General features: G+C 38.1%; 1 protein-coding gene across 1 annotated transcript in view; it reads right to left on the reverse strand.

Annotated features, from left to right (window-relative positions):
• Positions 1-25,438, reverse strand: part of CNTN5 (contactin 5) — a 1,203,952-nt gene that overhangs the window by 58,441 nt on the left and 1,120,073 nt on the right. Inside the window, exons 20-21 of the mRNA XM_063430510.1 lie at positions 839-909; positions 314-548 (exon numbers count right to left, since the gene is read on the reverse strand). Of these exons, the coding sequence (XP_063286580.1) occupies positions 314-548; positions 839-909 (306 nt within the window). The remainder of the gene's footprint in view (positions 1-313; positions 549-838; positions 910-25,438) is intronic.

Raw genomic sequence — 25,438 nt, forward strand, 5'->3', positions numbered from 1 at the left:
GATGCCCCCTAGGGATTCTCATTAGCTGAAAAAAGCACCTAGCTTAGCTATGAATTAATAAACACTTTTTCAGTTCTCCAGACTGTTTGGTATGCACAATTATTTTTATTTAATCGTAAATGTTTGTAAAGAAAGCATAAGAAAGCTGTGATGTTTGGCTTGTTCTACCAATTCATCATATTATTGCAAACCAAAGTTAAAATGATGACTTACAGTCCCGGTGGATGCTACAATTACATCATTTTAAATTCTTTATTAAGAAACAAATTTAAATATAGTTTCTTACTTGAAATTGACTGTGATAAAAACTCACCTCCTTCTGCAGAACAGATGAATACAATATCACTAAAAGGTCCATCGCCTTTATTATTGTATACGCCGACCTTGACTTCAAAAGGAGTTAGTGGGGGAGTACTTTCATCTCTGTAGATAAACTTTGAGGCATCTGAAGAAGTAACCATCTTTTCTTTCCAACCTCTTGTGTCATTGGGTCTGAAGGCCACAATGTAACCAAACCCTTCTCCATTCTGGAACTCTTCTGATACAGGCTATGTAAGAGAAACATAATTTAGAGAATGATTTTACTAGTATCTGTATAACTCAGTGAAGTCCAATATTTTAGTAAGGATGACTTACATACTTTTTCTATTGCTATCAGAGATATGATATAGAAGAATCTAGAATATTTTGAAAAAGACTAGAACATATCTGTAGGACAGGACTTCTTCCTCACTTTGGATTCCGGTTTTCACATTACCTAACTAATTTAAACAATAATCACAGAATATCACACTATGGCCTTAATATTTTGAAACACCCAATAAAAGTTATCACTTACCTCCCAAGTTATCACTAACTCATGGCGTCTTCCACTCCCCCCACTAACATTAGCTGGAGGAGTTTTGGGAACTAGGAGAAAAAGACAAAAATATATTATTTATAAAGTGCCGTATATTCCACAAAGGTGTATAGTTAGTAAAAGCTAAGCTGAGAAAATAATTAAAATAATTGTTTGTTTAATTAAAAGAATTTAACAAACAATGTAGGTGTTATCATGTTAGCATCATCATATTCATGTATTTAATCTTTTAATGTGTATATTATTTTATAAACTGTGCCTTTAAAGGGACACTATGGTCACCAGAACAACTACAACTTATTGAATTTGTTCTGGTGAGTAGAATCATTCCCTTCAGGCTTTATGCTGTAAACACTGTTTTTTTAGAGAAAATGCAATGTTTACATTACAGCCTAGGGATACCTCCACTGGCCACTTCTCATATGGCTACTAAAGGTGCTTCCTGTGACAGTGCTGCACAGCGTGCAGCACTGACATTCAGTGTCTCCACCCTCCACATGGAGGCACTGAACTTTCCTCATAGAGATACATTGATTCAATGCATATCTATGAAGAGATGCTGATTAGCCAGGGCTGTGTTTGACTTGTGCTGGCTGTGCCTCTGATCTGACCTTGACCGTCTCAGCCAATCCTATGAGAAAGCATTGTGATTGGCTCAGATAATCACTTCTGATGATTTAAGCCAAGCAGGCAGATCAGGGGCAGAGGCAGCAGCTGCAGACTTGAATAGAAGTAAGATTTTGCATAAATAGAGTTCTGCCCAGATGGAAATGTATTTCCCAAGTAAGTGGGTAATCTCATTATTATTATTATTATTATTATTGCCATTTATATAGCGCCAACAGATTCCGTAGCGCTTTACAATATTTTGAGAGGGGGGGGATGTAACAATAAATAAGACAATTACAAGAAAACTTACAGGAATAATAGGTTGAAGAGGACCCTGCTCAAATGAGCTTACAGTCTATAGGAGGTGGGGTATTAGAAACATTAGGATAGGAAATATCAAGTAGGAGTGAAGCAGAGCTGGAGGAGAGAGCAAAGCACTATCCCATAGGGACAGGTATGTAAGGGAGAGATTACTCTGGGAGGCCATACGCTTTCCTGAAGAGATGGGATTTAAGGCCCTTCTTAAATGATTGAAGACTAGGGGAGAGTCTGATGGCAGTAGGCAAGTTATTCCATAGGAGAGGAGCCGCCCGTGAGAAGTCCTGCAAGCGTGAGTTGGCCGTACGGGTGCGAGCAGCGGTCAGGAGGTGGTCGCGGGCAGAGCGGAGGGTACGAGAAGGGGCATACCTCTGGATCAGTGAAGAGATATAAGAGGGGCTGGAATTGTTCAGTGCTTTAAATGTATGGGTTAGCACTTTGAATTGACTCCTATAGGATACAGGGAGCCAATGTAAGGACTGGCAGAGGGGCGAGGTGTGAGAGGACCGACTGGATAGGAAAATCAGTCTAGCTGCAGCATTCATTACAGACTGTAGCGGGGCAGTACGGCTTTTGGGGAGACCAATCAGGAGAGGGTTACAGTAATCCATGCGGGAAATTACTAGAGCATGGACAAGCTCCTTGGTAGCATCTTGCGTAAGAAAGGGGCGGATGCGGGCTATGTTTTTGAGTTGGAACCTACAGGACTTGGCAACAAACTGGATGTGAGACTCAAAGGTGAGACCAGAGTCAAGTATGACGCCAAGACAGCGCGCTTGTAGGGATGGACTTATGTGGATATCACTGACTTGAAGGGAGAGTGAGAGAGGAGGATCAGTATTAGGAGGAGGAAAGACAAGGAGTTCAGTTTTAGAGAGGTTAAGTTTGAGAAAGCGTGACGACATCCAGTCAGAGATGGAAGAGAGGCAAGCAGTGACACGTTGCAGGACGGCCGGGGAGAGGTCCGGTGAGGAGAGGTATATCTGAGTGTCATCAGCGTACAGGTGGTAGTTGAATCCAAAAGAGGCAATAAGTTTTCCAAGAGAGGCAGTATAAAGAGAAAATAGAAGGGGACCAAGGACAGAGCCTTGGGGAACTCCAACCGAGACAGGGCGAGGGGAGGAGGTATCCTTGGAAAAGGAGACACTAAATGAGCGTTGGGAGAGATAGGAGGAAAACCAAGAGAGGACAGAGTCACAGAGACCGAGTGATTGAAGAGTTTGAAGGAGGAGAGAATGATCAACTGTGTCAAAGGCAGCAGAGAGGTCAAGGAGAATTAATATGGAGTAGTGACCTTTGGATTTAGCGGAGATTAGGTCATTAGTCACTTTGATAAGAGCGGTCTCAGTAGAGTGGAGAGGGCGGAAGCCAGACTGAAGAGGGTCAAGGAGAGCAGACATTAGGCTAATAGAGTATGACCAGCCAAAGATGGGGTACATTGAAGTTGTGGCAGGCTTATGCAATGTATGATCATATACTGTAACTAAACCTCACTATTTTTGCCTAGATTCGGTGTTTTTTAAAAAAACAACGAATACAATCTGTGAGCTTTGCAGTTGCTGTTTAGTGGATAGGTGATTGCGCTGGGTCTTGTGTATTGTATAATTGGGCCCCCAGCAGCACCCCATGTATGCATTTTCAGGTGAGTGCAGCCTCCCTCCTGTTTCTTATATATATATATATATATATATATATATATATATATATATATATATATATTTGGGCATCTAGCCAACTCCTTGGTTTTGTACCCCTCCCTGTCACAGGTGCCTCATCCCAGGTCCCTATTTAGCCTTGTACTGCAGAGAGCTCCAGACAGAATGTTTCCCCCCCAAGTAAGTTGGTTAATCTTATAATAAAAAAAAAAAATCTTATAAAAAAAAAAAAACAACAAAAGAATGAATACAATCTGTGAGCTTTGAAGTTGTGTTTAGTGGAAGAGTGAGTGAGCTGGATCTTGTGTAATATTATATATTTTTTAAAAAAATTATTTTTACATACTTTTTTGGGTTTTCACCTATTCATCATAGCCAACCAATGATATAACCAGGACCTGTCTTCTCTTTAGCTCATACTTCATTAAAGGCGTGTTAACACACTTTAAATCTACATTTAGAAGCCTTTAACCCCTTAAGGACACATGACGTGTGTGACACGTCATGATTCCCTTTTATTCCAGAGGTTTGGTCCTTAAGGGGTTAATGAGCTCCGTAAAAAACAAAATAAACAGTGCTCGTCTCTTTCATAGTCACAATGATCTTTAGTTGGAGGATAGTTATAAGGGGTGTCAGCTGAAGTGTTGAGGTTCCATTATTAAGATGAATATTTAAAATCCTTGTCTTACTTAAAGGGACACTGTAAGCACCCAAACCACTTCAGCTAATTGAAGAGGTCATGGTGCCGTGTCACTTTTGCACTTAGTGCTGCAATGTAAACATTTGCAGTTCCAAAGAACAACAATGTTTACATTGCAGCTCTAAGTCTGCACACAGTGGCTGTTTATCAGACCAGTCCAGTATCTGACGCTTGACATCGTCACGCTCTGCATGAGGACCTCCAGCTTCAGATTTTTCCCATAGGAAAGCATTGATTAATGCTTTCCTTTGAGGAAATCTTAATGCGAGGACGGCCATTGTCGCACATGCGCATTATGTCTCCCCAGCCGGCTGACGTCGGTGGGAAAGGAGCATGGGCTGAGCTGGATCCAGGTAAGTACCTGAAGGGTTTTAACCCCTTCAGGGCTGCGGGTGGGGGGCACAAGGGAGGGGGTCACTGTAGGGATCTTTGTAGGGGGATTTGTTTTCCTAGCACTATAGAATCCCTTTAACCTCCAAAATAATAATTTAGATAGTAAGTTTCACAATGGAAGAAGCGATGCATTGCTAACATTATGATTGTTCTGCTCAGTAATTCACACAATAAGCAGAGCTGTTGCTGCACTACCCTTAGCCTATCTAGCTAAAATATTGGGTATTCAAGTGTATTCCTTGTTTTCATTGCATACTGCTTCACATAAAGCAAAATACAATTTAACATTATACATTTAAGCATTTAATAATAATCATCTTATCTCGCAAACAATAGAGATCAAGGACTGAACACGCATGAACATTGTACATTCTGCTCACACCTGTAGCAGGTAGGTGTGCTCTGGACATTAAACATAGCGATTATCTAATTCAAATAAATCTAATCCTTTTTACGGGATGTTACATTTCCAGCGATCACTTCTCACATATAATTAATCATTGTTTAGTTTTATTAGCACTCTGCCAAAGCCAAAACAAGTTCACAGCAGGGTAAAGAATTAGGGCACAAAGTGAGAGAATAAATCAGTTTCTTATGCTGTATTTTTCTTGGCAGGGTTTAGCTATTTCATTAAGATTTAAATTACCTTTTTGGGTAAAGCAGAACAAGTTAAAAATGAATATCCTTCAAAGCATTATTTTATTTTATTTTATTGTTGTACAGGTAGGTACAGGTCATCATCAAACACCACGACAGCGTACATAGGTAAATACAGGTTATACAGTGACGTGAGTAGTTGCACTTTTTTGTTTTACATAAACAGGCTTATCTCCATTGTATCTCCATTGTGAAATTTAGTATGTGTACGAAAAATAAATATTTTGTGGGTATAGAGGTACATACAGGCTAATAGACATTTTAGCAGATTATAACAACACTTATTATAAGGAACACTGCACTATTGGTGCTGTGGAACACCATTACTAAACATATAGCATGAAGCCTCAACAGGTAGTGTTAGTACTATGCATCATGTCGATGGTACAGCACGATTGTTAACTTGAAGGGTACAGTTGCGTCTGGTAGATACGCTTATGTTTTCTATCGCTTAGGCACATGTAAGCACAACAGGCTATTCTACTAGCATTCGTTACTAGGTGTATTGCCTTTTCTCTACCTTCTCAGAGTAGAGGTAGAGTGAGATGTGCTCTGGACACAGTGCATAACAGAGTGGAGACAGACAAGCAAAATAAAAGCAAAAGGTAAAATGGTAAAGAACTGTTTAACATGTTAAACTGGAGTAATGATAATATGGTGATAACGCTGGCGCCTGTCAGTCCAGTAGGAGAGTGTCCTGTTCAAAATGAGCTTGTTGTGGCCACTTAAACATTGGGGACTGGGTCAGCAATGGAGTCGTATTGTAACAATCACGCTGCCTAGGGCACTGCTTTAAGGGGGCGCCGGCACTAACTTTATGATCATCTGTGCAACGGCCGCCCCACTATCACATTGGATTATTTATTTATTAATCAGAACATGCCGCTGGGTGCTAGGGAGCACTTACATTGCTGCTAACCAGCGCCCAGTAGAACACCGTTCCAACGGCATCCACCAACGGCAGTCCACTAAGCCAAACCCACCTCCCAGTCATCCATTGCAGTAGCAGTGCGAGGGCGCTTCAATTGCTCACTCCCGCCCCTCGCCCTGTATGTGGGGACAAGTGGGTGGGAGGAGAGCAGGGACGGGGCAATGACAGGAAGTGAAGGCACACAGGCGAAGAAAAGATGGACACAAGAGCCACAATGAAGGTAAGATGTGTGTCAGAGAATGTGTGTTAGTCTGCTTTAGTCAGTATGTTTGTGTATGTCAGTCTGCATGGGTCAGTGTGTGTATGTATGGGTCAGTGTGTGTCTGTATGGCTCAGTGGGTGTCTGTATGGGTCAGTGGGTGTCTGTATGGGTCAGTGTGTGTCTGTATGGCTCAGTGAGTGTCTGTATAGGCTCAGTGCGTGTCTGTATGGGTCAGTGCGTGTCTGTAGGGGTCAGTGCGTGTATGTAGGGGTCAGTGTGTGTCTGTATGACTCAGTGCGTGTCTGTATGGGTTAGTGTGTGTCTGTATGGGTCAGTGTGTGTCTGTATGGCTCAGTGTGTGTCTGTATGGGTCCGTGTGTGTCTGTATAGCTTAATGTGTGTCTGTATGGCTCAGTGTGTGTCTATATAGGTTATTGTGTGTCTGTATGGGTCAGTGTGGGTTCTGAATGTGTCAGTGTGTGTCTGTATGGGTTATTGTGCTTCTGTATGGGTCAGTGTGTGCATGTATGCAGGGCCAGCGCTAGCTGTTAGGCGGACTAGGCAGCCGCCTAGGGCGCCCTTTGGGAAGGGCGCCGTCAGGAGCGCCAGCCTCCCTCATGCTGCAGCCGCCGGAGCACTCTGTAGAGAGCCTCAGGTGGCTGCAGCTTTGCCCAGACTGGTGCGTCCATGAGGGCGCACCGCCCGAGCGCAGCATGAGGAGAGGGGCTGACAGGAGGGAAGAAAGAAATTGACAGGGGGTGAGAGTAACAGGGGAGGGGAAACGATAGTGGAGAGGGGGAGGGAGAAAAGAGTGACAAGGGGGGAGAAGAGAGTGACAAGGGAGGGGGAGAAGAGAGTGACATGGGGGAGAAGAGAGTGACAAGGGAGGTAGAGGGGGAGAAGAGAGTGACAAGGGTGGGAGAGGGGGGAGAGGGGGCAGAAGAGAGGGACAAGGGAGGGGGGGAGAGATTGACATCCATCACACACACACACAATCACACACAATGCACCCCTTACATACAAAGACATTGCATTCCTTGCACACAGAAAAACACACAATGCATTACACACAGACACACACACAAGCAATGCAACCCTTACACACAATGCATCCCTTACACAGACAGAAACACACAATGCATCCCTTACACACACTCAATGCACCCCTTACACACACTTAATGCACCCCTTACAGATGCACACACTGCATCCCGTACATACACAGAAACACACCTTGCTGCCCTTACACATACAAACACAGATACACACAATGCATTCCTTAAACACATATCAGGACATCCCCTACACACTCCACCCCCTGTGAACAAATTCATTGGTGGAACATGAAGGTGGACCCTGGGACCCAGACCGTGAGCTTTGTAAAGGGCCCCAAATAAATGGAGCTGCTTCCCGTTCTCCCAGAACATTGATTTTTGTGACCACAGTTACAAACAGCCTCCAGAGATCCTGTTCTACACCAGACCAGTGGAGCCAGACTGCAGCTAGAGCCCATCATCATCCTCATCTGGTTGTAAGTAGGCAATCGAGTATATTATTTGTGGCACTAATTTCTAATTTACCTCACATTAAAGAAACACTATAGTCCCCAGAACCACTGCAGCTTAATGTAGTGGTTCTGGTGTCTAAAGCCTGTCCCTGCAGGCCTTTTAATGTAAACACGGTGGCACTGCAGCACTGGCGTTAGTTAACATGGCAGATCATATGGGTGGGGCATTGTGATGTCAAGTGGGGGGCGTCAAACTTTACTTTTGCCTAGGGCGGCAAAAATCCTTGCACCGGCCCTGCCTGTATGGGTCATGGTGTGTCTGTATGGGTCAGCACGTGTGTTAGTCTGCATTAGTGGGTGGAGCGAATGGGGCGCCAAATTTCTTTTGTCTAGGGCGGCAAAAATATTTGCACCGGCCCTAAATGAAGGCTGCCATTAATGGATAACCGCTGTCGATGCATTATGGACAATATGTGCCTCATCATGCAAGACATAAGAAGACTTCTGTAAAGAAAACCCATCCTAAAATAGAACAGTATCTATAAAAAGCTAGCTTTGTTACCTTTGGATTCAATCACCATATTAACCCCTTAACGCAGTTAGGGCGTACTGTACCGCCCCGCATTTATTGAGCCTAAACGCTGTTAGGGTGGCATAGTACGCCCTAACGATCTTGCGCTCCCTGGTCACAATTTACTTACCTGGACCGGCAATCAACGGCTATGACTAAGTGGCTACTACAAAAGATTGGACTTACCCAATTCTGAATACCCTGGGTTGTCTACGTTTGTGAATGGTATGCCATGAAGGGGGTTATTCTCATTCCTTGGCTGCCATATGGTCTCAAAGGCAACATAGGCTCAGGAAACCAATCTGGCAAACTGAAATGGGAAAGCCCTATATTTGTCCCTGTAACCTTCCACAACCCCATGAAACCTGAACATGTGGGGTACGGTTGTACTTGTGAGACATCGCTGAATATAAATATGTTTTAGAGCAGTAAAACGTAAAATGACAATTATATCATCAGTGAAAGGAATTTTTGTTTGTTAAAAATGCAAAAAACAAATATGAACGCTAATTTTTGGTCAGAGTGACTAAGTGGCTACTAAAAAAAAGACTGGAAATATCCCATTTTGAATACCCTGGGTTGTCTACTTTGGCAAATGGTATGCCATGATGGGGGTAAATCTCATTCCTGGGATGCCATACAGTTGCAAAGGCACCATAACCTATCTGGCAACTTTGAATGTGTAAAATATGAAATGGGGAAGCCTTATATTTGACCCTGTAACTTTCCAAAACTCCATAAAACCTATACATGCAGGTACTGTTTTACTCATGAGACATCACTGAACAAGAATATGAGTATTTTATAGCAGTAAAATGTCTAATGACAATTATATAATCAATGAAAGTGCAGTCTTTGTGTAAAAAATTCCAAAAATAAAAATGTATTTTATAACTTTAGCCAGGGTTTGTGACCAAGTGGCTACTACAAATGACTGGACATACCCCATTTTCAATACCCTGGGTTGTCTTCGTTTACAAATGGTATGCCATGCTGGGGTTCATTTTCATTCCTGGACTTCCATACAGTCCCAAAAGCAATATAGGCCCAGCAAACCGATCTGGCAAATTTCAATGTGTAAAAATGAAAAAGGGGAAAGCCCTATATTTGACCCTGTAACTCTCCAAAACACCATAAAACCTGTAAATAGTGTGTACTTTTGTACTTGTGAGACATCGCTGAATACAAATATGTATAATTTATTGCAGTAAAAACTAACAGTATTATGATATTAACAGTTAAAATGCCATGCAGAACTTGAATTTCTCAAAGTTTTTTAAAATGTATTCGTATTAAATTATGTTTAATATATAAATATTTCATGTGATATGAAAGTCCTGTTTCCCCTGAACAAAATGATACATAATAGGTGTGGGTGCACTTAATATGAAAAAGGTGAATTATGGTTCAACAGACATATAGCGCAAATTCCAGCTTTTGTTTACGTTTTTTAATCACAACTTGTACAACTGACTCCTTCCTTAACCCCTTAAGGACGCAAGACGGTTCAGGACCGTCATCGGCATTTTTCCCTTGCCGACCGACGACGGTCCTGAACCGTCCTAAATTTAAAATGTACTTACCCGATCGCCGTCGTTCCCCCGGCTGCGATCGGCGTTGCTCCCGTTGTGGGGAGACTGCCTGCAGCCCAGACAGTCTCCCCATGGCGGATTAGGACCCCTGGGGCCATGTGATCGCCCAACAGGGCGACCACATGGCCACAATAGGTGTCCTAGTCTCTGCCTGCAGGGGGACTGTCTGTGCTGACAGGCAGTCTCCCTGCAACTGTAAAATCATAAAAAAATTTAAAGTGAAAGTTAATTAAAAAAAAATATTATTATATATGTGTATATATATATGATATATAGACATATATTATACCTATATAATATATGTCTATATATCATTTTTTTAATGTCATGCTAAGTGTATTTTTATATTAATATGTACATATATTAATATAAAAATACACTTATAATTAATTTACACACGTATATATATAATATATATAATAACTATATATATATTGTATATATATATTATTATAAAATACGAATAATAAATAATTTAAATTAAATTAAAAAAATTTAAAATAATAATAAAAATTAAAAAAATTATATATCTATACGAAATGTTATTCTAACTGTATTTTGATATTAATATATATATATATTTATATCAAAATACACTTAGAATGAAATTGTATATATATCTATGTATATATAAATAAATAAAAAGAATACGAACTATTCATATGTCCATATACAAAATGACATAAACAATTATATAAATATACACGTAGACTTCAAATATATAAATATGCACATATATTTAAATTCTACGTGCGTATTTATGTAATATTTTTACATAATAAGGTTATTTTATTGATTGCAATTTAAGGGACCTGCCTGCCAACCCAGGCCGAAAGTCTAGAGAATTTAATTTGCTAGCACTGTATTTTACCCTGTAACGTTCTACGACACCCTAAAACCTGTACATGGGGGGTACTGTTTTACTCGGGAGACTTTGCTGAACACAAATATTAGTGATTCAAAACAGTAAAACATATCACAGCGATGATATTGTCAGTGAAAGTGACTTTTTTTGCATTTTTCACACATTAACAGCACGTTTACTGATGATATCATTGTTGTGATACATTTTCCAGTTTTGAAACACTAATATTTGTGTTCAGCAAAGTCTCCTGAGTATAACAGTACCCCCCATGTACAGGTTTTATAGCGTTTTTGAAAGTTACAGGGTCAAATATATGGGTCAAATATTTTTACATTGAAAATGGCCAAGTTGGTTACGTTGCCTTTGAGAGTGTATGGTAGCCCAGGAATGAGAATTACCCCCATGATGGCATACCATTTGCGAAAGAAGACAACCCAAGGTATTGCAAATGGGGTATGTCCAGTCTTTTTTAGTAACCACTTGGTCACAAACACTGGCCAAAATTAGCGTTCAATTTAGTTTTTTACTTTTTTCACACACAAACAAATATGAACGCTAACTTTGGCCAGTGTTTGCGACTAAGTGGCTACTAAAAAAGTCTGGACATACCCCATATTGAATACCCTGGGTTGTCTACTTTAAAAAAAATATGTACATGTGGGGTGTTATTCAGCGATTTATGACAGATAATAGTGTTACAATGTCACTATTGATACATTTTAAAAATGTATGTTTTGAAACCGCAATATCCTACTTGTACTTATAGCCCTATAACATGCAAAAAAATAGCAAAAAGCATGTAAACACTGGGTATTTTTAAACTCAGGACAACATTTTGAATCTATTTAGCAGTTTTTTTCATTCGCTTTCGTAGATGAATAAAAGATTTTTCACATAAAAGTCAAAAAACATGTATTTTTTTCAATTTTTCATCATATTTTTTCATTTTTTAAAAATTAAATTACATGAGATTATATAAATAATGGTATGTAAAGAAAGCCCCTTTTGTCCTGAAAAAAACAATATATAATTTGTATAGGAACAGTAAATGAGAGAGCGGAAAATTACAGCTAAACACAAACACCACAAAAGTGTAAAAAGATGCCTGGTCGCAAATGTACAACATCGCAAAAAAAGTCCAGTCCTTAAGGGGTTAAGGGGTTAAACTACACCTGAGAAAGAAATGGTTAAACATGTGAGATCCTCTGTTTTACGTTAACGGAACACTGTAGCATTAGGGATGGAAACATGCATTCTTAAGGCAATAGTTTTAATCTATGAATACCAATGACCCCACAACCCACTGTGTGAGGGCTACAAGGGTGATATTTACTTAATTTTCAGCCCTCAACGCTCCGGTCTCCATGGGGGAGCTCCGCATCTCAGCCAATAAAATGCAATATTTATAGGAAAGCATTGGAAGGATAGTTTGCATGAGCAGGTCTGTGAGACCATCTCAATTAAATAACCAAGTTTCACTAGGCTAATTCAGCAGAAGCACTTTAAGTGGCTGTCAGTATTTTAACACTGCAATATAAACATTGTTGTTCCAATGTTTATATTGGAGGATTGAAGTGACAGGGACCTGGCACCCATCATTCATCATTGAAAACCTTTGAGGGATTCATAAAAATAGCCAATCTATTAGGTTTTGCCTAAAATGCACAATTTGGTTTTGAATTCACTTGAATTCAGTATTTAGAGAATGAACCACAAATTGTGTCTTTAATTATTTGTTCAGAGTTATTTTACTATTTTATCCTTTATCACTTCCATTTTCTTCAGATCTTGCTCATTTTCCCTAATTCTCTCTTAAGAAAACTTCATTTACTAGCACAAAAGGAATTTTCTATTTACAGATGTCAGTTTTGGAACAAAATAAATTGCAGAATTCACATAAATATATTAAAACTGTGTAACTGGAAGGATTGTCAGGCAGACGTTCTTCAACAAAAAGAGGCAATCAACAGGAAAAAGAACTTAATTAATAATTGTGTATAATTGCATCTTTTGCATACTGTAATTATTTTGCTTAGTAACAAAAATAGAAGAGTTATTTTGATAAGTAAATCAGTTAAGAAACTAAGGGATTGGCACAGAATGTTCATTGTCTTTCTGAGGCTTAGACTACTGAATTTTCTAGACTAGCAAGCCACAACACGTCAACTGGCATGGAAATACTACAATCTAACTCACTGTGGATGGTATAATAGAGCTAATTATTGTTTACTCCAAGCACCAGATCAGTGATCTAAAGTGGTCATGGTGCCTGGAGTCTGTATGTGCAGCATTTCATTGTTACATATTGTGAAACACTCCACATACCAACTTTAAATTCTTAACTGCTGGAGATGTAATTCCACCTCTGACAGAGTGATGGGGTGTCATTATCCAGCTTGAAACTAAATTCCGGGTTGGATAATTCTCTGCAATACAGTAAGCTAAGGCTCTCAGCCAATGAATGGCAACAGAATCAGCTTCTGGCTTCTGCGGCTCTCCCGTAGACTGTAAGCTTGTTTTAATAGGGTCCTCTTCAACCTATCATTCCTGTAAGTCTTTTGTGATTGTCTTATTTATAGTTAAATCCCCTCCCTCCCCCCTAAAATTTTGTAAAGCTCTACGGAATCCGTTGGCGCTATATAAATGGCAATAATAATAATATTAATAATAATAAGTGGTCATGGTGCCTGGAGTCTGTATGTGCAGTATTTTGCTTTGAAATACTGAACATTCAGATATTAATCCCTCTGCTGTTGGCGGTGTAATATCACTTTTGGCAGCATTATAGGGGTGTCATCGGCCATCCTGGAACTTGATTATCGAACTGGCTAATGGCAATTAGGTGCAACTTTCATTTAAAAAGAATAACAGTCATTGACTTAGAGTGGTCAATTGATACTGTCAGACAATGGATGGCAACGCCAGTGGCTTCCAGCTTTTGCAGAAACCAGATGAACTTCACCGCTTCTTCAGGAAGCATTGAAGTCCACTGGGGATACATGTAAAGGGGCATATGGTTGCTAAATGATTTTCCCCATTACCAGGAAACCAGACCAATTTACTTCTGGAATTCTAACCACTACAGCGGACTATAGTGGCTATGATGCTTGTTGTAACCTTTTAATCCAATATAATAGTGCCTACTAAGCCAAGATTTTTTTTTTAAATGGTTATAGCAGTGGTCCATAACCCTCTCCTCAAGGCACACCTACCAGTCAAGGATTTACTGATTACCCAGGTGTGTGTAAGGTGTTTAAAAAAACACCTTAGACACAGCTGGATAATCAGTAAATCATGTACTGGCAGGTGTGCCTTGAAGAGAGGGTTGAGGAGCACTGGGTTATAGTGCCATAAACTTTGCATCTCTCTGGGGGAGGAGCATGACTGCTGAGCCAGCTAGACGCACCGATACTGAGCTCCGGGTCCACAAGCTTGATTATACTAATTATACCTGCCAAATCCAGCCTCTCTCCAACTACACATACACGTTCCTCCCTTACAAGGATGATGCCGGCGATTAGCGGTTCCAAGACGAAACTAAGTTATGGCCTGCAGACGGCTTGGGCAGGGAGAGTCGGATGAAGAGTCTCCACCAGGACTGGCTCCATGTGCCAGCGGGCCACCTGAGTTGAGGGCCCCTCGGGTTATTCCCCCACGACACAACCCATGGAAACAAAAGATTACTTCCAACAAACGATTACAGAAACGTGGACTATTCCGCACTCCCCAGATGTGGAAGGACTCAGTCACTAGGAATATCAAAGTCGGGGGGCACATGCAGCTAACCCTCAACAAGGAATAGGGCCGGAGAGGTAGTACCCTGTGGTGTCCCTGTGACCCCATAGGGGTCGGGTGATTCCCCCCCCCCTCTCAAATTGATCTCCAACTGGGAACTTTCCATCCTTAACACACCAGTTTACTGTTCTTCTGCAGTTATTCTATTAGCCATGTTTATGTGTATTATGATAGCTACTTGTTGAAGCTGTCGTGACTGTGGAAGCATACTTGTCAATCCTATGCACAACAAAAATAAAGAATATATATATATATATAAAAAATAATAAAAAACTTTGCAACTCTATGGTAACCTCTGCACTCTGCTTACATTAAATAACTACTTAGTAAATAAAACTTTCCCGTGATAGATAAGGGTTGCAATTATCAATATTTCCACAACTTTTTCCAAGCATCATGCCTTTATTTCCCCATGTAAACTGTAGCAATCAGTATAATTTATCACTATATTCCTGCAGTAATAAAACTTTAATATTGACATGTAATTAGTATATTCTAGATCTTCCGCATATTAATTGTTTGTAATGAGGCACATAAAGAAGACAGTCATGCTTTAATGACAAGTTAAAATGACACAACATTTCACTCGGCACAGCCTTATCCTGACAGTTAGGAGCACCATGTACAGATGGCAAGCGGAAATAAAAGCGTGCAAATTAAATAAAAGTTCAATAAAAAAATATTTTAAATATCTGATGAAACTTTGTGATGCTAAAAAATACAATTGAAAGTTTCAACTTTAAATCCACTTTTTGTATAATGGATCGGACTTTGGCTTGCTCATGGTGTTCACTCAGGTTACATTATGTAACTATCCCTGGAAATTACATTTATCAGCTATTGAAACACAACAATGCAATCAGTTATTGCCATCTGACTGGATCGGCGAAGAATAAAACCAGATGCCTCAATCGAATAATGTGAGGAATATCCTTTATCTAAATGACTCCTACAAGTTTGAATTAAACTTAAAATTTTTATTATTTTTTTACCTTGTAAATCTGACAAAAATGATGCTATATAGGACAGCGACGGATAACATGGACTTTGCAGATGTTTGTATTTCACAGCTTAAGTCAAAAGTCAGGATCGATCAGATTTCCAATAAGGTACTTAGGGCTGAAGTATAATAAACAATATAGTGAGAGCAAAAATGTGGTACATAAACCAAATGTGAATAATAAAACATGCAATATTACCATGTGTCTGTATGTCCTAAAAATATAAAACACAAGACATAGTATAGCCTGTATATAAAGATAAAACAAATGGAGAAGAAAAAATCTCACTCACATATTTCTGAGCCTATGAAAGTGGCTCAGACTATAGGCGCCTTAGTAAGTAGGAGACCAAATAGCTGGAATTGTGGTATAAAAGGTTCACTGCAAATCTTCCACTTTCCTCCTGGACGTTTTTTTCATAAATGCCAAACAAGGATGTAGATGCAGAAATGAAATCTTTATTCATACAACACAGCATAAAATCTGGATCTCCAGTAAAGAATATATTGCACAACGCGTTTCGACCGATGTTTTTTTTCAAAGTTTAATTATTGAAGACTTAGGGCTGAAATCTATTAAAGGGACACTTCTCCACCCCAAAACAACTTCATCTCAATTAACTTGTTATGTGGCGGATTCTTACCTTACCTTACCTTACCTATAGGTTTAAAGTCTTTTCAATTGGTTTAACTGGGAAGCTGAAACCCCCAGCATTTGTCCATATGGTGTCCTCTCTCCTGTGTCTCTTCTCCTATTAACCTCATGGTTAAGAAACTTAAGAGATTAAGTTGTTTCATCTCATTAAGATGAAGTTGCTTTGAGGTGGAGTGGCCCATTGAATCTAAGTCTGGAGGCTGAAAAGCAGTCACCTTTTTGAAATCTATAGGGGAAATACTATTAATTTATCAAAGCTATGAGTGTCTCTTATAACATAATTTAGTTCTTAAAGTTAGATTTAGCTCATCTATTTCAACAAGCAAATCCATGCTCCAAGACATTTAGGGTAACATTCACTTACGAGAAATACATTTCACTATGGCATTTGACAAGATCTTCTCCTAATGCCTTACAGGAGAAAATTACTGTTTAAATGACAAAACGTTAGAAAGAAGTTCTCTCCCCTTTCATTTTGATATTCTCGTTCCTTTTGCAATATTGTTTCTAGGAATTATCATCATCATCTCATACAAGCTGTGAATGGACTAGATGGCTCGTGGAGCGGGTTGAGGCTTTTGAATCACTCTGCAAAGTGCAAGAACTCATAGTATACCAAATGTTAAAACAAAATATGCGTACTCTCACAAATGTTGTAGGGTAGCATCTCCCTAAAGAGCCACAGGAGAGATCTTACATATCAGCCAGAATCCAGAATCCAGAATATCAACTGCAGGTCCCAAAGAAACAGCATGTGCAAGCATTCCCTATGATTAGCAGGATTTATTTGATAGTTTTTTGGAGGATGTTTAAGTACATAAAAGGCACTAAAATATTTCATTAGACTTTTCTGGATCTACAACTATTTCCTTAGCATTCTTTTATTTTTTCATTTGCAAGCACACAAATAAAATATGCAATTCAACCCTGTGCATTATGTCTCTTAAGTGTTATTGTATTAATTTAGCATAATTTGAAAACTTTCCATCATACTCAGTCAGATATCAGAGCATCATTGTGCAAACTTTAAACTTTAGAGAAGAAGGTTGAGTTTGGAGGCCTAGCATTTACATAAGAAGAAAAATAAAGTTTATGAAAGTCTCAATCACAACAACAACAATTATGTAAATATAAAGATGTACACTGGTATAAACCACAAAATAGTATATAATTCATTAACCATCTTTTAAACAATGCAGATGGAGAACAGAGTCTAGAATGTCCTCCTCTCTCTCTCTCTCTCTCTCTCTCTCTCTCTCTCTCTCTCTATATATATATATATATATATATATATATATATATATATATAGCTTGAGAGTGTTGGGACATAAGAAGTTAAAGACTCTTAAAATGAGTGTTTTCTAACAGGACATGCCTGATACATTTTCGAATTTTATGGAGTGTTGAGACAGTTTGTTGCCAGTAGACATAAAATATTATAATTTGCCAAGTACCACCATTAATTGACTGCGCAGAAGTAAAATACAAGTCTCTTGGTTTTGTTGTATACTTGCAAACGTTCTCTAAGAACAAAGTAATTAGAGATGGGCACAGGTTAGAAACATTATGTGTATGCCAGTAGATGCATGATCTATAATAAACTGTTCTACCGTGCTCTTTATTTTAATAATCTAACAGTAAGATGAGAACAAAAAATTGTATATTATAACTTGAAAATATAAAATTACAGGTAAGGACTGGATTTATGAGTATATTCCACAACTGTTTCAGATGCAAAATGCTAGAGTGTTGTTGTTTTGCTTTAGAGTTCTAAACATCATAAAATAATTGTATAGTTGACACATGACCATGCACGGAGGCACAATAATACATTACAGTGTTTACATGAAAAAGACATGTTCAATAGTGTATCACTTACAAATTTATATTTAGCTTTGGAATATCTATAAAAAAACATGCTTAGTTCCATTGCATTATAAACACAACCTAAATTAATAGAGCCGGGAAGGGAAAAAGGAAGACTCCATGAAGAAACTGTATTTACAATACTGCATTTACTGTACATTTTACATTATTAGTCTACCTCAATACAAAAAGAAAGCAGCCCGATCCTCCTTCTCCTACAGAGCACCGCAATTGTGGAACGACCTCCCGCACAATTTAAAATCTTCCCTAAGCTTAAAGTCCTTTAAGAGATCCCTCTCTACATACCTCAAAACAGAATGTACATGTCATGGGTGATTATATATTTCCTACCTGTTCTATGTTAAATTTTGTATATATTGTGTATTAATATTGTTTTTGTATTTTATTGTACCCTAATGTAACAATGCAATGATTTGTGGACCCAGGACATCCTTGAAAACGAGAGAAATCTCAATGTATCTTTCCTGGTAAAATATTTTATAAATAAAATAAATAAAATAAATAAATAAATAAATTATGGTGCCATATTTGGAAATCTGAATTTCCATAAATACCTCTATACATCTGCTTTTCTACAACACCTAAGCAAGTATGGATCTAAACTGTATTTGTTAATGGATACAAGTTAAGATTGCATTAAACGTAACGTATATTTCTTTCGTAAAATACTCATACAGAGTACAGTAAAAAATAAAATCATAGTAGTGTCCCTTAAATTATTTATAAATATGTGCTTTAAGTTACAAAGAGTACAAAATATTCTTAATTATAGCAATATTTTTGCACCTATTAGAATTGTTTTGTGCCAGGAATTTTGGAAGTTCTTTATAAAGAACAAATCTAAAAGCAAAATTCTAAAAAAAAAAAGAGCAATAAGCATGCATATCCCTTTGGTTTCCATGGTGATTGCTCTACTTTTAGACCACTGCCCTAGAATTGCTTTATTCATAACTCAAATGTGTGATTTAAATAAATTATGCAATGCTCCATGACACACCTCTGACTAAATATAGCACTCCCAAACAAAAAAATACTAATACCGAAATTGATGGATTTTGTGTGATTCAATAAAATAACAGATGCTGCTTTCATATGCAGTGATAATTCAGACTTTATTATGACTGCCACTTGATTCATTAGCTCTCCCAAAATTACTGATTTGCAACTTCTACTAAGCTCTCCAATGAAGCAGTTAAAAGAGTGTTCTGTGTGAATATTCTATGCTAGATTAAATGAAGCATATATGACATTATAAATTAACACATTCGAGCCATAAAATATGTCCTACACTGAACCTTGTTTTAATGTGCAAACAAACGTTCTTCATTCACAGATTCTTTGTTATTTTTCTACATACTATGACCAGTGTATGTTATGCATTATCAAATAGAGGACCAGAAAGGAGATTTGGTGTATTGTTATGATTCTACCTTATGTTATAAGTGTAACAAATTCATCCGCTTATAGTAATGTGTTTGATGGTATTTACCGACATGACAGGAATAGTTGTGCCCATCTACAACCGTGCGCCCGGATACCTGATAAACCCAGCATGCCTAGGGCCGCCGCCAGCTGCGGATCTATGCCATTTTATAGCCCCATGACCACCCACGTTGAAGATGATGTTGGTGTGCATGTGATGTCACGCGCACGCACGTTTTGGGGTCAAGGGTTGATTGCAGCCAATCGGAATAACAGGAGGGTTATTTAAACTTAGTTTTTACATTCTCTCATTGCCCTGTCATGGTTTCTGCATGATGGTAATCCGAAAGTGCGTTCCTGATCTCGATATTTTGGTATTTGACTTTGGCTTCATTCTGACTTCCCTGATTTCTGGCATCCTTGACTTTTGGCTTTTTCTCATTGTTGTGTCTGATTCTGTTTTCCTGACCTCGGCAAGTATTCTGACTATTTTTGGATATGTTAAGTCTGGCCATTCTAAGGTCCGGTTAGACGTTATCCTTAGTCCTAGGTGTGACACAATTCTGCGTGCTGGATCAACTAGTAATCCTGACAATAAGGTTATATTGGTAGATAGTTATGAATAGATGGATGGACAGGTAGAGTATATAGATCAGTGGTTCCTGAACTAGTCCTCATGGCCCACCAACAGTCCACAATTTATGTATTTCCCTTTTTTATTCCAATGGAGATAATGATTAAACCTGGACTGTTGTTGAGGACTGGTTTGATAACCACTTACATAGAATGTGACAGCAGATAAGAACCATTTAGCCCATCTAGTCTGCCCAATTTTCGAAATACTCTCATTAGTCCCTGGCCTTATCTTATAGTTAGGATAGCCTTATGCTATCTCACGCATGCTTAAACTCTCTCACTGTGTTGACCTTTACCACTTTAGCTGGAAGGCTATTCCACCCTCTCAGTAAAGTAATACTTCCTGATATTATTTTTAAACCTTTGCCCCTCTACTTTAAAACTATGTCCTCTTGCTGTGGTACTTTTTCTTCTTTTAAATAAAGTCCCCTCCTTTACTGTGTTGATTCCCTTAATGCATTTAAATGTTTCTACCATATCCCCCTGTCTCATCTTTCCGCCAAGCTTTACCTTTCCTAGTTATAGATAATCAATTTATTCAGATTAGATAAATATATTTGCTCAATGCAGATGCATTTAGAGGATTAATTATCATAGATTTACACTGAACATCAAATATTCTATGTAGTCACCCAGGTGTTAACTTGCTAAAACTTTTGCGCTTTTTATTTATGAATATATACACGTGTGTGTTTGTACAGAATACAGAATTTACTGAACTTATTCTTACTACCCTAGTGTTATAAAGCAATGCATAATTTATTTGCTCTTTATATTTACAGCACAATAACTATAAATAATACGACTAATCATATGGCATCAAACCTGGGCTTAACGGGAGAAAGCCTCTTAAGTAGTATTCGACAGAAATCTCCCTGTTCATAATGACAATTTGCTAGAAATAAGCCACCTTGGGGAACGGCGTAAAGCAATATAGACAGAATATTAATCTGCTTTGCACTGGATGCTGTGTAGAATTTTTGAATGAGACACTCATGGAATGAAAGATGTAAGACGTGCTGACACATCATCACTTTCTATAGAAAACATTTCACAGTTTATCTGCCGCACTATCGTGTAAGAAACCAAAAGCTTTTTGAAGTGCATGGAATCTCAAACTGCAGGTGAATCCATCTCGGAGCATTAACGTTTCTGATGAGTTATTAAAGCAGTATTTTATGACTTCGATTCACTGACTTTAACCTGTTACGACCAGTGACAGTCAATTCATCTATAACAATCTGGTCTATAGGAAGCTCGTTCTAAAATAGGATTCAGGGAAAGCAAGGCTGTATAGACTCCTGATTCATAAAAACAATATTGCATTTCCCATGGTATATAGGATCTATTTTGTGGTGACTGCAAAGATTAGGTTCGTTCCCTAAGGAGGTAAATGTATATCAACTCATATATTTTTTTTTTAATAACAGATATATAAAACATAGGTCAAGGCATACATAATGTTTTGGTGTGGTCATAATGTAACTAATCTCTAAAGAGGGAAAATAACATAGTGTGTAGATGAAATTTAATTTACTAAAGCCGTAACAAGCAGATGTCGGAACCATTAAAATGATTGCATCTGCTAACTCTGCTCGTTTCCATTAACTATTTTCCATGTTGACTTTGAGTGGATCTTTGTAATCATAAAATGATTCTAAATTAACTCCTTGTTGACAGGGGAAATGTCAAGCACTCCACGATAGGAGTCTGTCCAGAGTTCTGATGGTTTGAGAAACACCATGTTAACCCCTTAAGGACCAAACTTCTGGAATAAAAGGGAATCATGACATGTCACACATGTCATGTGTCCTTAAGGGGTTAAATTTACATTGATGTAGCCAAGTTGGATGTAATATTCAAATTAACCCAATTTTTTTTTTAATATGTTGGTCAACATTTTAAAAATCAGTTCTAACTTCACCATAATTAACATTTTACTAAATAGACTACACTGTTTATCAAGTCTTGCTATGATCACTTATTGAATAGTGTTTTAATTAAAACAAAGTGAATGAAACTCAGAGCTTAGGGATAAAATAAGCTGCATTTTCATCAACTAATATGGCTGCAATGATATTATTCAAGTATATCATTTTTAAAACCTGCCAGAACCTGGTGTCTTGTGCATTACTATAATCACCATTTGCTAAACAGCTCCCACACCAGAGAACACCAATAAAATGAATCACTAGTATCACAATTTATTTAAATATTTTACGTTTCTTAATAGTTTATGAGTGAGGAGTGGTGATAAAAAGATGATTAAAATAACAAGGAAAGAAAATACAAACAAAGAACAAAAGCAAATAAATAAATACATATATGCAATAACCCAATGTGGACCCCTTTGATGGGTTTTATGATGTTCAGGCACATCGTTCAGAGATATTAAAAATAGAACAACCCCAAAAGTATCGATTTCAGGTTCTTCCATCTGTATCACATGCTTCTTTACGCAATCTTTCTCTAAGACAGATACTTCAACTTACTACGTAAGTATCACTACTCCAAATCTAGATCATAGGTTATACTGAAGGAAATGGAAACTGGCTGGTAAATATATAAATCTTTCAATTACGGAACATAGATAACAATGGACAATAAAGTGCAAACATTTATTTTATAATACCAGGACCGCAATCCCTCCTGAATCCTTTCTTGTACAATTTTAACTTTTCATATCATAGTCTGATGACAGACCATGGCAAAAGTGGAAGATCTGGTGTCTATACCAATATTTTAAAGACAAATTCATTTGATTTTTTTTTTTATATTTCTTTTGAAAAATGATGGCCTGGTGTTATTGATTTATTAATGTTAGTGCTCACTCCCTTTCCCATCACTCATTTTCTTCCTGGTGAACATAGTTGTTAGCTTACTGTGCACTTTGTAAATCTCGTTCCCATGTATCTTGTTTGCCTTGTCTGTCCCCATCCGGGCCTTATTTATTAATCATAACTGTTACATGCCATTAACCTGATTGTGTACATATCAGCTCATGTTACCCGATCCAAACTATTTCCAGAATATTTGAAGCTAATGCTTTCAGGCATTTTACATCCTAATTAATCAAAATGAGTAATTTCCGGCACTGTGGGCACTCCTCTTCCAGTGACTTAGTCTGTATCCAACAATGTAACATGCATAAAGTGGAGTGGCACTTGACAATAATTTTCAGACCAGGGTGGACCATTCCCAATGTATTAATACTTATAAGGAAAGTTGGACTGGGCACACATAGATGGTGTTTATGAAGATTTTATTGGAAAACCATAAATTATTTTGGCTGCCACAGGACCCTTTATCTAGCTTAATAAAGGCTCCACTGAGATTTAAAACATTGTATGGTTTCCCCATAAAATCTGCTTTAGTGCCCTGTCCAACTTTCTTCATGAGTATCCACCATGTGGTATCACAATTTTCATTCATATATCATGATAACAGAATGACTCGCAACTGTATACACTTTTGTCAGTAAATCTAACGATATTATCTCTCTCATCACCTGTCAATCAAGATGGAATAGCCCTCTATGCCAAAAAAGGGGAGTGCCTCTAACTTGCAGGTGGCTCTCCCACTCTGAGTCACAGCAACTACAACATATGAGTGTGTCTCTTGCTTTTCTAGATAAATATGGGATTGGAGTAAGAAATGTCCCTTCTTTCAGACACAGATGCATTGGTAATGAAGAGAGAGCATGCTGGCAAGTGTTTGCAAGCATGGCCAATCACGTCAGAAGGAGCAAGAAGTATGAGAAGCCAGAAATGAATGTTACATTGATGAAACACTCACAAAACCAGGATCATGATGGTAGATGCAGAACGATGAGTATGTATCTAGTGCATTAACAACCTCTAGGGCAATTAAATATAATATTTATATTTTTAGGAATATTTAAAAAATGTGCATATTGGTATGTTGTAGACAATCTAATTTCATCTATATTATAAATAATAGTAATCTATATATTATACTAGACAAAATATTAAATTTGTTTGAATTTCTTTTGGCCCTAGCAGTGTAACAACATTCACATGTTAATTAAGTTTTAAGTTTGATATATATATGTGTTTAATTATCTATGTAGATTGGATTAGCCGTATTAGTCCAGTAGACGAGATGCCAATATACCAGAGAATTGCAGTAAACATATTTTTACTGGACTAACATAACACTTAAAAGACAAGATTTCAAGAGTTTTACTCAAGTCTGGAGCAATTCTGATCAATATGATTGAGTTTAACGCTTAAAACAAATGATGTTGTTAGAGAAGCCGAGGGGGTGAGAGGGGTGTCAGGTGTCATAAACAGCAGAAGATGGGCCTGAGAGTGAACACGTAAATAAACAGAGGAGAGTCAATAAGCTCATTAAAACAGCAGAGAAAGGTACACAGATTTACAGCTGCATGTATGTGTATATATAAATTGCTCAAATGCAAGCAAAGTGGGAGTATTGAAAAAGGAATATATAAGACATTAAGACGTGTGCTTAAATCTGTATTTAAACTCACATCTTAATGTCTTAGATATTCCTTTTTCAAACAACATCAGTTGGTTTAAGTGTTAATCTCTATGATACTGGTAAGTATTGCTTCAGACCTGAAGAAGACTCTCGAAAGCTTGTCTTCTAAGTATTGTTAGTGTAATGAAAAAAAATATACCATTACATACCGCAATAATCTGGTATTTTGGTATTTAGTTTATTTATCTATATGTATAGTGATGACTGGTTTTGGAAATTCTGCCTTAAAGCTACTGTAATGTAAACGGAGAGTCGGACACAGCAACAATGTAAACCAAGATCAAACCGCAACAGCAACAATGTAAACCAAGTTCATTAAACAAGGTATTACTATGAAATCTTGAGGTATAAAACCAGTCAAGCTTTGTAGATTACTGCTAACCATGTACATATTCTAACACAGGGGTGCCTAAAAGTTAGATCCCCAGATGTTTTAAAACTACAGCTTTGTCGATGCTCAGTCATTCCAGGCAGTGGTGTACATACGGGGACCAGGTGCCCGCCACCATGTGTTGCATCCCCGGTCGCGCAGTTTATTTGCCCGGGGAGGCACGTGAAGGGGTGGTCCATGCTGTTAGGGCCACCCTATGGAAATTAATATCATCATCAGAGTGGGCCCGGTAACAGCACGACCGGGCCCACTCTGATGATGTCAGACGC

This window comes from Pelobates fuscus, chromosome 1 (assembly GCF_036172605.1).
Source record: "Pelobates fuscus isolate aPelFus1 chromosome 1, aPelFus1.pri, whole genome shotgun sequence".
Lineage (NCBI taxonomy): Eukaryota > Metazoa > Chordata > Amphibia > Anura > Pelobatidae > Pelobates > Pelobates fuscus.